General features: G+C 37.9%; 1 protein-coding gene across 1 annotated transcript in view; it reads right to left on the bottom strand.

The window, feature by feature from the left end:
• Positions 1-15,656, bottom strand: part of LOC146448517 (uncharacterized) — a 33,345-nt gene extending 17,689 nt beyond the window's left edge. The window contains exons 1-13 of the mRNA XM_085102501.1: positions 15,507-15,656; positions 12,202-12,515; positions 11,667-11,814; positions 9,827-10,102; positions 9,004-9,177; positions 8,031-8,282; positions 6,828-7,016; positions 5,607-5,902; positions 4,937-5,084; positions 4,120-4,410; positions 3,025-3,327; positions 1,968-2,267; positions 596-898 (exon numbers count right to left, since the gene is read on the bottom strand). Coding sequence (XP_084958627.1) covers positions 596-898; positions 1,968-2,267; positions 3,025-3,327; positions 4,120-4,410; positions 4,937-5,084; positions 5,607-5,902; positions 6,828-7,016; positions 8,031-8,282; positions 9,004-9,177; positions 9,827-10,102; positions 11,667-11,814; positions 12,202-12,515; positions 15,507-15,570 — 3,058 coding nt within the window. The 5' untranslated portion in view covers positions 15,571-15,656. The remainder of the gene's footprint in view (positions 1-595; positions 899-1,967; positions 2,268-3,024; positions 3,328-4,119; positions 4,411-4,936; positions 5,085-5,606; positions 5,903-6,827; positions 7,017-8,030; positions 8,283-9,003; positions 9,178-9,826; positions 10,103-11,666; positions 11,815-12,201; positions 12,516-15,506) is intronic.
• Between the last annotated feature and the right edge of the window lie 221 nt (positions 15,657-15,877).

The raw sequence follows: 15,877 nt of genomic DNA, 5'->3' as shown, positions 1-15,877 counted from the left end.
CTTTTGAAGTACAATTTAAATCCGGTGATGTCTCCATTTCTAGAGTCCACTGGTGGTAGCTGCCAAGTGGCGAGGACACTGGTAGAAGTGATTGCAGTCACTGTAAATCCGCTGGGAGCTTTTGAGGGAACTTAGAATTTAACAAAAAAAATTTAATCTATCTATCCATGAAGTCACTCAATTTATATAAATTTTTGATAAATCAGTAAGTTAAGAGATCAATCCATTTTTTAATAAGCCTTCAGTCATCAACCGATCATTCTTTCATTGAGCCAGTGAGGTTAGTGTTAGGCTTAGTTAGTCCAAAAATGAGTCAACGAGTTACACAACATAGTCACAGTCGTTAATACTAAACTTCAGATTATTATTATTATTATTATTATTATTAGTATTATTATTTTTATTATTATTATTATTATTATTATTATTATTATTATTATTATTATTATTATTATTATTATGTCTTATAGCTGTTTAAATGTACGTGACAGAATACTTGAAATTAAATAAAGAAATAAACTTGGGTAAACTTTTTCCTGCACTAATGGCCTACAATATTTGCAGAGACGAATATGGCTCTAACAACATTCCTTACCATCTTCCCTTGTCTTCACACTTTTAACAGGAGTCTTGGGCCCATCCCCAACAGAAGTGAACGCCAATATTTGAAATTCATATTCTGAGAACTTATCCAACGTACCAAGAGCTTTTGTGAGAGTTGAAGCATTTTGGATGACTAATATTGTTGACGAGTAATCGCAGCCTTTTCTTTTGAAATACAATTTAAATCCCGTGATGTTTCCATTTCTAGAACCCAAAGGTGGTAGCTGCCAAGATGCCAAGATACTGGTAGAATTGATTGCAGTCACTGTAAATCCGCTGGGAGCTTTTGAGGGAGCTAGAATAGAATTTAACAAATAATCAAATAATTATTAATCTATACGTGAAATCAATCAATCTATCAATCAACCAGCCATTATAATGTTATTCATATATATCTCACTCAGTCCGACAAATGACCAGTCTATGCTTCAATCAACCCTCAGCCATCAGATGATCAGTCTTTCGGTAAGCCCGTCATTTTTAAGTTCAGTCAGTTAGTTAGTAAGCAGTGAATAACAACATAATCACTGGTCAAATCCAAGAAGGCCACAGATAATTTTCTTAAATTTCATTTGTTTGTTTAATCGCACGTCTTATAGCTCTTTCTTCCTTTATTCTTTTATCTGTGCATAACAACAAACGAAAGCCAGGGTTTCATTTTTTATGTCAAACAATCGTTTTAATCCTTTATTTTTTTGCAATAGGACTTCGATTATTCTTTGGTTGCGTTCTGGGTCATTGGATTGTTGTTGTTGTTGTTGTTGTTGTTGTTTGCTAGGGGGTCTAGCAATCTCACCTCATTCGCACATACCTATCACTTATATACCTGGGTTCCCCCTCCTCCACCACCCCCAGTTCCATCCATTGCTTGATTGCAATTCTCTCAAACAATTTTCTCCAAACTGCCACAATTAGCCTTTTATCTATTGTCTTGCAAATTTATGTGAACAGCAAACTAGCAAAATACTCCTAATGCCAATACGCAGAAATATTATAGTTTCAATAAATCATGCCCATTGCAGGCTTTTATAGAGTTCTAAAGTGTGACATCACAAATATTTCAATTTTTGAAATTAAGGGATTTGTTAGCATATTCGGAAAGAGCGTGATGAAAAATGCGTACTCGACAAAAATTAGCATCTTATTGCAATTTGGGGGCGAGATATTAGCTCTGTTATGTCCCTGATGACTCCATACAGATCCTTCTAATTTTGTTTCAGTTGTTAACGTTTGGAACAGAGACAAAATTTTTCATTCACAAAAATATATTTAATCTGTTCAAAGAGACACTAAAAAATTAGTGACACTGCCAATTTAATAGAATAATAATACATGCAGGGCATCCTAGGCCACAGATCCCTTACCATCTTTCTTAGTCCTCACTTCTTTAACAGAACTCTTCACTCCAGCACCAGCAGAAGTGAACGCTAACACTTGAAATTCGTATTCTGTAAACTTATCCAAACTAGAAAGAGTTATATTGCGAATGGAAGCGCTGTCAATGGGTACAACGGTTAATGAGTCAGAGTCCTTCCTTTTGAAGTAAAGATGAAATCCTTTGATGATTCCATTTCTGGATCCCACTGGTGGTAGCTCCCAAGATGCCACGACATTAGTAGAAGTGGTTGCGGTTACTGTAAATCTTCTGGGAGCCTTTGTGGGAACTACAATTAAACATATACACAAAAAAAAAATCAAAAACAACAATCTGATTAAGGGACTGGTCAAAAAGCATTGGGTGGAAAGGTCAGAGCAGAGCAGAGAAAGGGTGGGTCGTTAGCACAAACACTTCCTTTCAATAATAAGGGCCATTGGTGACAAAGATAAATGTGTAATTAACTACATCGAACGTCGGAACAAACGCTAAACAGATCGAAAATGAAGATGTTAAGACAGATTTGGGACGCATTTTTGTCAAAATTAACTTTGATTAGAATCAATGTTGGCCAACAAACGAAGATGTGAGATATTAGTGAGTATATAAAGTTGTAGATAATAATAATAATAATAATAATAATAATAATAATACTAATACTACTACTACTACTACTAATAATAATAATAATAATAATAATGATGATGATGATGATGATGATGATGATAATGATGAATGACAGTTCATCGAATATATGTAAGCAACTTCAGTAGCTGGGAAAAAGCAAACCTGAACATAAAATTCAGGCCTGTCAGCGGCCTGTATCATGAATTTCACTACCAAAGCAACTAACCAACTACGTATGCCTGCATCCGTATAAGCACTTGATATGCTTTCGTATATCTTTAAGTTAGAACTGCTGATACTCAGATACGTCATAGAATACGTTAAAAAAAGCCGGCGGTAAACCTCTTACTCTGCAAGATGGGTTAAAATATTTATAGGGAAGAATACTATAGGATTAATGCTTAAACAACATCCCTTACCATCCTCCTTGGTCCACACAACTTCAACCGAACTCTTCACTCCATCACCAGCGGAAGTGAACGCTAACACTTGAAATTCGTATTCTGTGAACTTGCCTAATCTGGAAACAGTTTTTGTGAGAATTGAAGCGCTGTCAATCTGTAGAATAGTTGATGAATTATCGGAGCCTATTATTTTGAAAAACAATTTAAATCCTCTGATGATTCCATTTCTGGAGTCTGCCGGTGGTAGTTGCCATGATGCAGAGACACTGGTGGAAGTGTTTGCAGTCACTTTAAAGCCACTAGGAGCTTCTGAGGGAGCTGAAATTGAAAGAAATAGAATCGAATGGCCAAACAATAGATCAATCAGCTAATTGACTAATTTATCTTATCATACAACCGATCGGTCACCAGTCATTTAGTCGTTCATTCAGCCGTAAAAATATAAACTTGTGGAGGCAAAAAATAAATCCACTTGATGTTTCAGAAACGAACAGAGACCGTTAGTGTAAATGTGATCAAGTGCTTAGTTTTTATACTTTTTGTATTTTTGAAACAAGTTTTAGTTTTTATTATTTTTAATATTGCATTAGCTGATGTTCATCCTTCATTGAGGTGAGACAAATACCTCCCTTTGAAAAGTAAGGCGGAATAGAGATACACTAAAAATATTACTCGTATACACTTTCAACATTCACAATCAATAGTTATAGCACAATACAAGAAGACACAGTTAAATACTTCAATCCATGTCTCTAAAACTATCTGTCACATACCAATTTCAATGTATGACAATCTATCTTTGATTCATTAGTGTCTTTGAAATTTTTTTATTACCTGCCCAGTTACCTTGAACATTTCCCATCCTTGTTTCCAAGATTTTCTTGTGATTTCCCATTATTATCAAACGCGTTTTTCAGAAAAAGTGATGAAGACCGTGCAAACTTTCCATCTTCTTAATATTAACTGTCCGTTGTATAACTCGTGATGCGGTGGTGTATACAACGGTTTTCCAGTTTCTTATATTTAGCCGCACTTATTTCTCATGGTATGAGATAAATTCCATTTTACAAGTCATCTGAGCTTAACTAAAATTGTTTGTCAGTCCCTTACCATCTTCCATCGTCCTTGCAACTTGTACAGCACTTTTCGGTCCATCACCAGCCGAAGAAAAGGCAAACACTTGAAATTCATATTTTGTGTATTTCTCAAGGCCAGTGACATTGGTGGTGAGAATATCGGCACTGTTGGTAGCAACTGTTTTCGTTGAGTTATTGGAACCTTCCTTTCTGTACAGCAGTTTAAATCCGTCGATCATTCTTTTTCTGGAGTATGCTGTTGGTAGCTGCCAAGAAGCAACGACACTGGTCGACGATCGCGCATACACAGTAAACATGCTGGGAGCTGCAAGGGGAATAGAACAAAACATGCATAATTATGATACACGTGTACGAATCTGACTAGACAAGAGAAAATAAGGGGACGGAGGGGGAAACTGGGGGCGTTGACTGGGATATGTAAATTTCGCTTAATTTCTTTTTAGACGTCGTCTTAACGGAAGTTGGCTTCCCGAGACGTCCGCGAACATTCAGTGCATGTGACGTTACAGGAAGTTAACTGAGAGTGCAAACGTCGCATTGTGTAATGGCGGCTGTTGAATGTTCGGTATGGTTTTCCTAAGTGGCATTTACAGGCGTCTAGGATGTTTTCGTGAATACGCACAATAGTTTATAAAAAAAACCTACCCACAAAAAGCTCCATTGTTCTACTTGTAGAGTTATTTTATGGCATATACACGCTTTGCTGGTAGTTCTTGATCATTAATGGATAAATGTTGCCGATTGAGAACAGAAAGCATTTGAAAACAACAGGTAATTTATCAAGAAGTAACTAGTTTTAAAAAACCTTCACTTAAAACTGAGTGAGTTACCTAAAGATTTAAGTATTCCATACAGTTCTACTCTAAGAGCTTTTCGAGTATGGAATTCCACTGGCTGGAACCGAACAAAACTTGCTCTTGCAATCTCCACAAGATTATGCTTTACAATGTCCCATCGTCCATTGTTTCCATGAAAGATCTGCAACAGAAGTTAGTTGTAACAGTTGTTACTGGAAACGCAACTTGTCGTGCAAATAAAAGCAAAGTAAAGGATGTAACCAGATTTCCCTCGCGGTGACTTTGAACCCGAATAACTTAGAAATGTATCCGAGAACAATTTGACGTGGTGTGATGGTGTCCATAGCTAGACTGCGGGTTGTTTTTTCTACTCTTTTTATTTTATTTAATTATTTTTTTTTGTTTTGTTTTCAAAAAAAAAAATGGAAAATCCATTTTCAAATTAAAAAAGAAATACTTTTTTACAGTATTTTTTTTTCTGTTGTTAGCTCTTATTCGTGGTTTTTATTACTTTCGCGTAATTACCACTTAATATGAGGTCAACAATTCTCGTTATGGACCTCAAAGAAAACATGTTTCGACTTAGTATGTTTTCGTCTGTATTTATGAAGTTGTGGCGTTAAGGCCCAATCCGTTATTCTATTCTCTTGTTGTTTCTTTATTCGAGGGAAGGGGGTGGGAGATTAAAGAGTTTATTACAAACCTTATCTGTTCCATTCTCTTTGTAAGTGATCCAGTTTTGGTTGTCCAGCGATAAAATCAACTTGTACTTTTTTGTCCAATGATAAGCCCTAGGATTGCCTTGAGTAGCCACAGCACAGATGACGAACTCGTCGTAGAGGTTGATTTGTAGATAGTCGTTAGCACCACTGTTAGTGCTGGGTAACCACGCACTATAACCATTTAGCCGAGCCTCATCGGGTCTCCCTGATGACGCAGAAAACCTATCTTTTGCAAACTCGTAATGGCTACCCACGCCGAGTGCTTGAATCTGGCAAGCTGAAATAATTTATGAAGTTAGCTCAATATCCTTTAGAAAAACACAAACGGATCAAAATAATTTTTCAAATATCGTTCAATTTTAGATGAGATCTCGGCTTTTTTCTCCATCCATTACTGGATGTTAAGCCTATTCCCCAGACCAGCGCTTTTCCCAGTCTAATGCACAAATGTTTCATGTTACCCCTTCATAACTGTTTAGTTCGTACTCCTACTTTTCCATAAGCTGTCTCCCTTTCGACATTTCTAAGCTATACACGGCCATCTTGAATTCACTTAGATCGTGTTAAGTCTTAAACCCTATCTAAACCGGGCGAAGGCAGGGAGGAGGGGATTCTGTCCGCGGCTGCTTTGAACATGAATTACTTTTTATTATGTTTGTGTGAACGCAATGAAACTTAGGGGTTTTTTTTTCAGACTTTATTTGGGTATCATTTGATGCTGTCGATTAGTGATCATTGATTTTGATGTTACCATTGCAATTTTCGACAGGCAGTCTTTTTTTTTTTTTTTTTTTCAGAAAATGGAAAATCAGTAACTTTTATAGTTTTAGCTCATATTAGCCAGTGTTCTTTTATTTGTTTTCTGTTTCGTTTCATTTTGGCGCTTTCCTGAAGTTTTAAAGAAATTCAGAAATCCAACATGGCCGCTATGTGTGCAATAACTTAATTAACAGAAGACCAAAAATTGCCTGCTCTAGATGGCGTTAAAAGAGAATTTAAACGATAACTAAGAAGCAAGATAGAAATTAAAGTATGATTACTAGCAGTAAATGGAAGCCAGACATCATTTACTAACTTTCAAGTATTTTTCCGATGAAATTTTATACGATAGTCGTAAACGTTTAATAACAGCGACAGAGAGAAAAAATTTGCGCAGAATAAGCTAAGAGAGACACTGCAAATGGACGTTCCTATTATCATACCTCTTCGTGCCGAATACACCTCAACCTCGCAGAGCGTTAGAGGAGCATTTAGAAGGCTGTTAACGGTCACATATTTTCCGTACAGGCTAGGGCGACAGAAGAAGGATGCACCTTGTCCTTGAGGGATACTGTAATAAGCAGTATGGCCGCACTGAGGGTTGGTCAGACCTCCACCGATGGATATTGAACCTACAGGGTAAGGTAAGATTTTTTTAACTAATTTCCAAACCAAAAGAGGCAAAGATAGCATAACGAGGTTAAGCTCGCATCATCATAATATTTTGCTGTGGAACTAATCACTTTTCTTTAGCTGCTGTGTAATTATTAAGCCTACTGACGGTCAAACGTGCTGTGAAATCATGAAAGTTGATGTAGTAAATACGTTAACGCCGAGTGTCTTCTTTTTTGCAAAATCTAAGGACCAGTTGTTTAAACAGAGTCTAACTTAAGGGCGCGGCTTGAGACAATCAGTGGGCCTCCAAATCTGTTTATAAGTGGTGTATTTCAAAGGGACAGTATCACGTTGTTTTTAGTAACACATTGAAAATCGGAAAGACGCTGTTCGGTTGATAGCAGCCAAGATATAATGACAAAATTCCATTAAAAGACTATCAGAATGCAAAGAAACTATCCACAGATATTTTCGCCGGCAGATGACCAAGATAGAGAGGGATTCAAATTTGAAAACGTCTGACGGACGTTTTCAAATTTCGCTGCTGTAACGCACTAAAAATCGCCGGTTTACTTTATTTTGGTTTAACCTTTCGTCTTAGAATCACTATTAATATTTTTTTAAAATTAGCGATTGAGAAATTAATTAACACGGTGTTCAACGGTTTAAATTTAGTGAATTTTGGCCAAAAATCATGATATCTCCCATGATACTGCCCCTTTAAGTAGGTAAATAGTTTTCTAGTCTGGGATGCAAGCCTTCTTATATTGCCATCAGCAGCAGACAATACTTAGTTATGAACACCTTCTAAACGGTCCTAAGCGATTATGTGCGCAAGTGTCAATTGTTGGTCTAGAAATACCATGTAATTTAAAACTGACTTTGATATCACGTTTTCCCGCGCAGGAGTATTTAGAAAGGGAAGTGTCTGGGATTCCGGCAAAGCTTCATTTCACTTTTATACAGGGCGCAATTCAGCTGACTGCTGGTAAAAACGTAGAAATCTTTACTGTAAGTGCAATTCAACCTACCCACTCTGATCTGAAATCGTGCCAATCGAAATCCACAGCATTCGCCTCTGTTCACAATGTACACTTCAGCCACAGGTTCCACGCGTCCCAAGTCCACTCTCCACCAAGGTCTAGGATCATTATGATCCGTATGGGAACATGAGCGCATAGAGTAAACCGTGAGACTGATTCCATCCACTGCTCTCATACTTGACCACCAACCATATTCACTGACACTTGATTGATTCGTTGACTTGCCAAAAGCCAAATTTTCTTAAATGAAAGGCGATAATCTCAATATAATTTGTTATCAATAACAAGGTTTAGGATTGCTTCGATACGCTTCAACAACAACAACAACAATTAATAACAGAAACTTGCTTAACCCTATCTAGACCGGGCTTAGCTGTATTTTCGTTTTCTATTTAACAATTAGATAAAGAGCTCGAATTTTTTTTCGCGTGATAGTTGATGAGGGCGAAGCCGAATTAACTATCACGGATAGAAATCGAGAGCGAATAATCTAATTGTTTTAGGATAAATCTAATAGTCGTTCAAAACATTTATTCAAATGTTCTTCGGCAGGCACTTGAAAAACGCGAAAAGCGCCATTTTGTTGACAGCCGCCAACTGTTAGGCTACTCACTCTAGTCACTAACTACAGCAGAATATATAGGGTGCGTTCGATTGACCCTATTCCGGATTAGGAATACAATGATGACAAGAAATCCCTCATGAGACGTTTTGGAGTTACTAGAGAACATAATCGATCTTAAATTATCATGTGACAGGGAAAGTTTGCAGAAATATCTTACTAAATTTACTTTAAAATTGAGAAATCTAACAGCCATTCCGCTTATTCTTATTCCGGAACACGGTCAATCGAACGCAACCATAGTGAGTAGCATAGCCTAAAAAACAGCATTCGTGATATCTAGAACGCTAGTAGATTTATACTAAAAAGTACTAGCTGACTTTATTTGCATACAAATACCTCGTGAGTAAATTTCCACCTCGCATAGCTGAAGGACTTGTCTCTTTGTAGTTATGATACCAACGTATCTACCAGTCCTCAGTGGATTATTGTAACACACAGCTGATGCGATAAAATCAGTAAAGCTGTACAGTCCATAACACTGAGAGTTGAGATGCACCGATTTCTGGTTACCTGCCATTTAAAGAATAACTTTATCAGTTAAAATGACTATGTTGTCATAACATCCTCAGATCTGGCACGTGACCTGAGCCAAAAATAACAGTTCTTTGACGAAGTGTGTCCTTTTTCACAGTTCGCGTTGTAATTTTTAACCTGGAGAGGAGAAACCCTTACCGGCTTTTGTTTCATTAGCTGCGAAAAGAATTCTGCGAACACGAGCTCAACAATGTGTTCCGTGTCCTGAAACAAGTTGAGTTTTTGCTAAACAGTCAAAACTAGTGATATTATAAGGTGATTTAGTACACTGGCGAATTCGTGGCCGACGATAATTTTTGGCATCCGGTTACGCAACAGAAAAAATCACGACAAACAAAACGTTTGCGTAGGTTGAGCCGATGGAAAACAAACCGGTACACAAGGATCAAAAGCAAATAGCCGTGGTATGAAACAAGAAAAAATTATTTGACCCAGTGGTAACAAACGTTGCAGATAATTCTTATTTTATAGTCTCAACTATAGAGGTTGCTATTTCGCACCTAAACGCATTCACAGACGCTCTTTTCGCAGTGGGTGAAAAAAAGCCGGCAGAGGCGCTTGCTCTCGCATGCTATGTGGTTTTCAACTGCTTCATGAGTAAACACGTTGTTTCAATATTACTTACCTAATGTTATTCTGTAATCGTTATTTCTCCCGAGCCCAACCGGATCATCAGTCCACCAAAGCCTGTTGACTATGCGCACTTCAAAAACTGGGACGCGAGGTGAACCCAGGTCCACTCGCCACCAGCTGGGATTGTCTTCCATAGTTTGTGAACAGTGGCCATTTTCATAAGCTGTGTCAGAATTTCCGTCCACTACCTTCGATGATGTACCATTACCATAGAGACTATTGATGTAGGTAGAAGACTGGGATGTGTTCTTGCCAGCAGCAAGGTTTTCTGGCAAACGAAACAGCATTTAAAATGGGGTAGGTCAACTGTAATTGCATTTCAATGCGTTTCAAATTAGTAAGGTGTGGTAAAAAAAATATTGAAAATCAGCATTATTAGTGAGTCTTTGCGAGATGAAAAGAAACAAATTATTTAACTTAAAAAAGAGTATCTCGACGATCTTTTTTTTTTTTACTAGTGAACATGTAAAGTATAATTGTGCCTTTAGGTTCCTTGTTCTTATGTACCAGAAAACTATAAAAATAATAGCCTTCCGGCCCAGAAGTTGGGCACGAGAAGGTCGGGGGATTTGAAGGCAGAAGTGGCAGGCAAATGGGAGTGAAGAATTACTACCGGTGCCTTTAAAGTTTTGCAATCATATCCAGCCTGGGCTTTTCTGACTCCCTGAGAGGGAGAGGGCACAAATTATACAGGACCGTCGTGATACCCGCCAAGGAAACTGAATTTTTTTCTAACATTTAGTTTGAGTTTGCTGAGCTATTTCTTGTGGCTATATATTGGTCCGAAATCACGAGAAAATCGACAAATTGACTGAAAAAATCTTCCTTCAATGTGAATTCAGTGTGTTTTGTCTTAGAGGCAACTTCCTGTGTAAGGGTGAAAACAAAAACGTCCAACTAGAAACCCTGTCTATATACGGGAGACCTCTGTGAGAGGTGTGCGCAGTTTGCCCCCCCCCCCCCCCCAAGACAAAAAATCCTAGGAACGGCACTGAATTACGTATCCCTCGTAACGTCAAGAGCATTATAGCTTTAACAAATCAATAATAAAATAAATACGAAATGGGATGATAACATCCTGTGAAGTGGGAATTACTTCACTGACAAAAAGTTCTTCACAGCCTTCGTGTTAGATCCACCATCTTGGATACTCGAAAATCGATATACTTAAATTATTCACAAAAGGTAGAAGAGTACAAATTTCGAACAACATGCCTGCCAAAATAATGTTTCCATGGAAACATCATGTGACATGAAGAACTAAATGTCGCGCCAGATTTTTGTCAGGTAAATTCCAAAATTTCATAACGTTGGGCGGTGTTTTAAATACTCAAAGTCAGTGTTGTACTTGGGAATGAATAGGGCTAGGACAACCCTCCCCCCGGGGGAGTAGGGGGAGGGTAAGACTGTTAGGACCGATGATTTAAACTGGGCCTTGTTTAGACCTGGCATCTAGTTAATTCGAGTTTTGTCTGTTCAAACAAACAAAAAATGTATATATTAACACTGGTCCTACACCCGTCCTACTTGTTCATTTTCTTGTTCATTACTGGGAAGCAGTGTTATTACGTAGCATTTAAGACTATTAATCGTTTATTTGTATTTTTTATTACTCTTAAATGTACTTTTCTTTGTAATTCTCAATTTAAAGGAAGGTAACACTTAAAAAGAACATTCGTATTCTCGGGAAACTCGAGCTTGCACTGAAGTCGAACTTTTCTTATTATTCACGGTGTATGTTCTAGGTCATGATGTTGCATTTGTAGAAAAGAACGTTATTGTATGTTACGAATTACTGTGTGGGAAATCCTCCTATATCTTTATTATTTTACCTGGTTTTTGCTTTACTCCAAGGACTTCTGTCCTCATACAGAAGTTGTTGTGGCTTGTTTTCCCCACAAATCGCAGCCACCTTGTAAGGACTCCATGCCAGACAAAGTTCGTGCTCTTTGTATTCCTGTCGCGATTTCCTTTGAAAATCTAAATTTTAAAGAAAAAATTAACGAGCAATAATAATTGTATTTTAAACATTAACTTGAAGATTAGTTAACGCTTTTGATTTTTGGTTTTTGTTGTTGTTGTTGTTGTTGTTTGTTTTTGTTTTGTTTTGCTTTGTTTCTTTTTTGTTTGTCGTTGTTGTTGTTTTTTGGCTTTGAAAGTAAAGTAACATGATAAGGAATTAAGAAAAAAGTCACACGCTCACACGCGTGATTTTCCGAGACAAAAATATCACAGGAATTGCGGTTACTCATCGCCTATGTATAGCGCAACAATCCCGTTAAAGATATTATATGTGTACATCGAGTTGGCCCTCTCAGTGCAAGGTATGTCACTTGGGTGCAGTAGTTGGTGTATCCTAAAGCTCACCTTAACTGAACCATTCTCTGCATAATTTGTCCACGTTTTACCATCTCTGGATGACTGTAAGGTGTATGTCTTTACCCAGTCATCTGCTTGGGAATTTCCCTGAGTTGACACGGCACAGATGATATGAAGTGTCTGCAGATCAATCTGTAGATATGGATTGCTATCATTTGTTGATGCACACCAGGAAGATCCTGCTGTGTAGTTCAATCGACCATTCTTGGCTGGTGTGCTGACATTTAGTTCAGAGGAAGCTATAATGCTGATATCTGGGATTGAACCATTCTGCATTCCAAGATCCAGCTCAGTACAGTCTCCTGTCGAAATGTTTAAGCTAATAAGTTCCACTTCGCTTATTTTTATAGTCACAATACTCGGCGGGTCTGGTCATACCCGTACCTTTATTGCGAATTTCTATCACTAGCTCTTTCCAGATATTATTATTCCGCGAATTCGTCGTCAAAATTCTTTTCTACGCTTTAGTGAATACTGAAGATGATCTTCAGCATTCAAAAGCATAGAAAGAAAGTATTACCCATGCCAAATTTTAAGTTGTAATTCCAACGGGAAACTCGATTATTTCACGCGTAATTTCCACGTTCGGTTTGCCGCCATTACTCAATTAAAAAATGTCTGCGAACCACAAGGAGAGTTGGGTCGAGTGGAATGTGACGTCATGTTATCCCTTTACTTCACTGAGAATCATCGCCATTGTCGTCAAAACTACCACTCGCGTTACGTAACAGCTGAAATCAGAGCCAAGTTCGGTACAAGTAAGGAAGAACTTGAAATTTCGACTACTTTTTCTCGCTTTTCGATATCGCTATTCGATGCCGCCATGATAAGATGATGTACTTTCGGGCAGTCTTTTTAAGGGTATATTTTTTTCAGGTTAGTCTGAATTATTTTTTTCTTGCAGTTTAAGGTCTAAATATTAACTTTAAGCCGAAAACTCTCGTCCAAAAAAAATTATTTTCGTCGCAGTAGCACTTCAACAACAAGTATTCTTTCTAATGAGGGAACGTAAATATGGCGTTTTAGAGCTTTAATAACAACAACTTAAACAATAACATTAATTTGTTATGCGCAACATATGCATATCGAATTTCCTCTCTTTAATTAGCCCTTTCGACAACTTATTAAACTTCAAAAGCACTGGTCAAATGGCGCATGCTAGTAGATGATATTTGGCGGTAGTCAAAACTGTCATCAACTGTTGTCAGCTACCAAGAAGGTGGTCAAACGGTTCAATCAAACTCGTGGTGATCGGACGATACTTTGCCGTAAGCCCCTAGTTTCAGGCAACTGCCGAGTGTAAACATCGCAAACAGGGCGTCGCCTTAAGTAACAAAACTTCGCACGGACGAAATTTTGGAGAAGAAAGATGGCGGCAGCCGGCCTGCTTTGTTTTCCTTCAGTTATTGAAAGAACTAACGGAAACTGAATCTAGAGAGTGCTGGCTAAGAAAACAGCTGATCGATAAACAATCATCGACTATCATACGCTTGGTCAATTGGGAGAAACTATCATCAACTATCATGGAGAATTTGAACACGCTCAAAGAAAATGATAGTTGATGATAGTCGATGATAGTGCATGATAGTTGGTGGACAAACGAGTGGGCGAGTTTTAACTACTGGTCGACTATCATTGACTATCATGTGCCGTTTGACCAGGGCTTTAGCGGAGCTCGCAAAGGGAGGGGGGGGTGGGGTGGGGCGTATCAGAAGGGTGGCGGTGGTGAAGGGTACAAAAAAGGGTTAAAAGGTATTCATATTGATGAATATCGCCAGAAAATAAAAAGGTGGAGGGACGTATTACATATTTCTGCAAACGCGTGGGCTGATTACCGACAGCAGATGATTAGTGATACGACTCACAATTTAGTTTGAAATTGGCGTTGCTGGGAGGAGGGGGGGGGGGGGCTTAATAGAAGGAGGAAGACTTTATCTCTGAAAGGGGGATTATGAGGCGAGGCCTAGTAAATACGCACTTTCTTTTCGGGAAATATTTGTTTTAGAGGAAGTAAGAGTCGGTTGTCGTGCGTTAGGAAATATTTTGGCTTCCTTGGTTGGTTTTCAATGCATCACGTTTTCCTTCCCAATTTTCCTCAAAGCATCTTGAGCATCTGGCCATTCAAGTGACAACAGCACGTACACAGTTTATGTTCTGTAGAACAACATCCGTTCACGTCAGATCGAGTTAGGTTAATCTCTGCTCTTCTTTCTCGTAGAAAGTAGCCGCTACTTAAGAAAAGTTTTTACTTTTCTCTCTAAGCCTAGCTCCCGCCAGAAAGGGAGTTCAATGAGTTTTATTTTTTCCGGAAGTTGTCGTAAGCAAAAAGCGAGCGGTGAAAAACGTATATATTAGGAAGTTGTTTGAGATGTTGTAGAGTTGTAGAAACGCTCGGTGTTTCAGTATCCGTTTCTGTGTATACGGTTTTGAGTCAACAAAATGAAGAAAATATAGGTTTAATACAATTAAGGTCTATTTTTAGTCGCGAACAACACAATTTGTTCAACAGCTGCTGGCACTCGGGTAAAAATTCGGATGGATAATGCGGAATATTTTTCCTACAATACGTTGTCGATCGGTGGCCGATGGAACGTTTTTCTGGCCTTTTAATACTCTCAGTGGACAAAAGGTTCAAACAGGGTTTCTCCTCGCATGGTTAGTCATTTTGTTATGTCAAAAATGTAATACAAGGGCCGAAAAATTGATATCAAGGGTTTCGTATTTATGTCTCATAAACCACTTTTTCCGCTAAAATATCATCGAGCCGCTGCTTCTTTGAGAAGAACCTGTAAATACCATAGAGATTCATGCATATACAAATATAGGAAAGTATTTCCTAAAATTAACTCCTGAAGAACAACTTCCCTTCTTTAAATTCTTAAACGCCAAGTCAAATTGTCCGATGTTTAAAGATGCACTTCATATTAATTAATAAAGCCAAACAAATATCCGTGAGGTTTTTTGTTTGAGAAAAATCTTTCCCAAGTTTGCATCATGAAGATAAATTGTTAAAGTGTTTAAAAAAAAGTTTATTATGGATAACTTGTAGGCCATCACAGAAAGCTACTGTCAAAATATTAGCACATGGATTAATAAAGATTAACAGTATTATTAAAGTTGTTTTGCAGTTGTCAGAATTAAGATACGAAAGAACTGAGATAGAACTAGTGTCATGATATGTCAAGTAGGCCTCATGATCATTACGTGACGTAAAAACAGGAAAGTTTCGTGTGCTTGTTCTATTCCAATTTAACTGACTGGACCGAAGTTTACATCAGTGCAGTTGTGCTTACCTGACACAAAATGAGGTAGAACTGCGAAAAGAGCTGCAAAGAAGAGTTTGCGATAAAACCCCATGGTATGGCAAGAAAACGCAGATCACGAAGACCGCGAAGTTTCTGAAGCTGTACTGTAGTTAACGCAAAAGACATGCAACAAAACGATTTTCGTGAACTGCCAGCAATTTGCTAGCAAATTTTCATGTTAAATAACTGACACAAACAGTTGAGTGACGCAATTGACTCAAGATGGCCGCCAAGATGGCAACCATCTTGAAAAAGTTCCGAGTTTTTCATTCTAAACTGATGATGGAATAAAATGTAGGTACATAGAAAATGTCATTTTCCATTTACCACTGAAACGAAAATAATGTTGAAAACATCGT

Source organism: Pavona decussata, unplaced genomic scaffold, assembly GCF_977016875.1.
Source record: "Pavona decussata unplaced genomic scaffold, jaPavDecu1.1 SCAFFOLD_912, whole genome shotgun sequence".
In the NCBI taxonomy this organism is placed as follows: Eukaryota; Metazoa; Cnidaria; class Anthozoa; order Scleractinia; family Agariciidae; genus Pavona; species Pavona decussata.
This window is presented reverse-complemented; position numbering and strand designations above follow the sequence as displayed.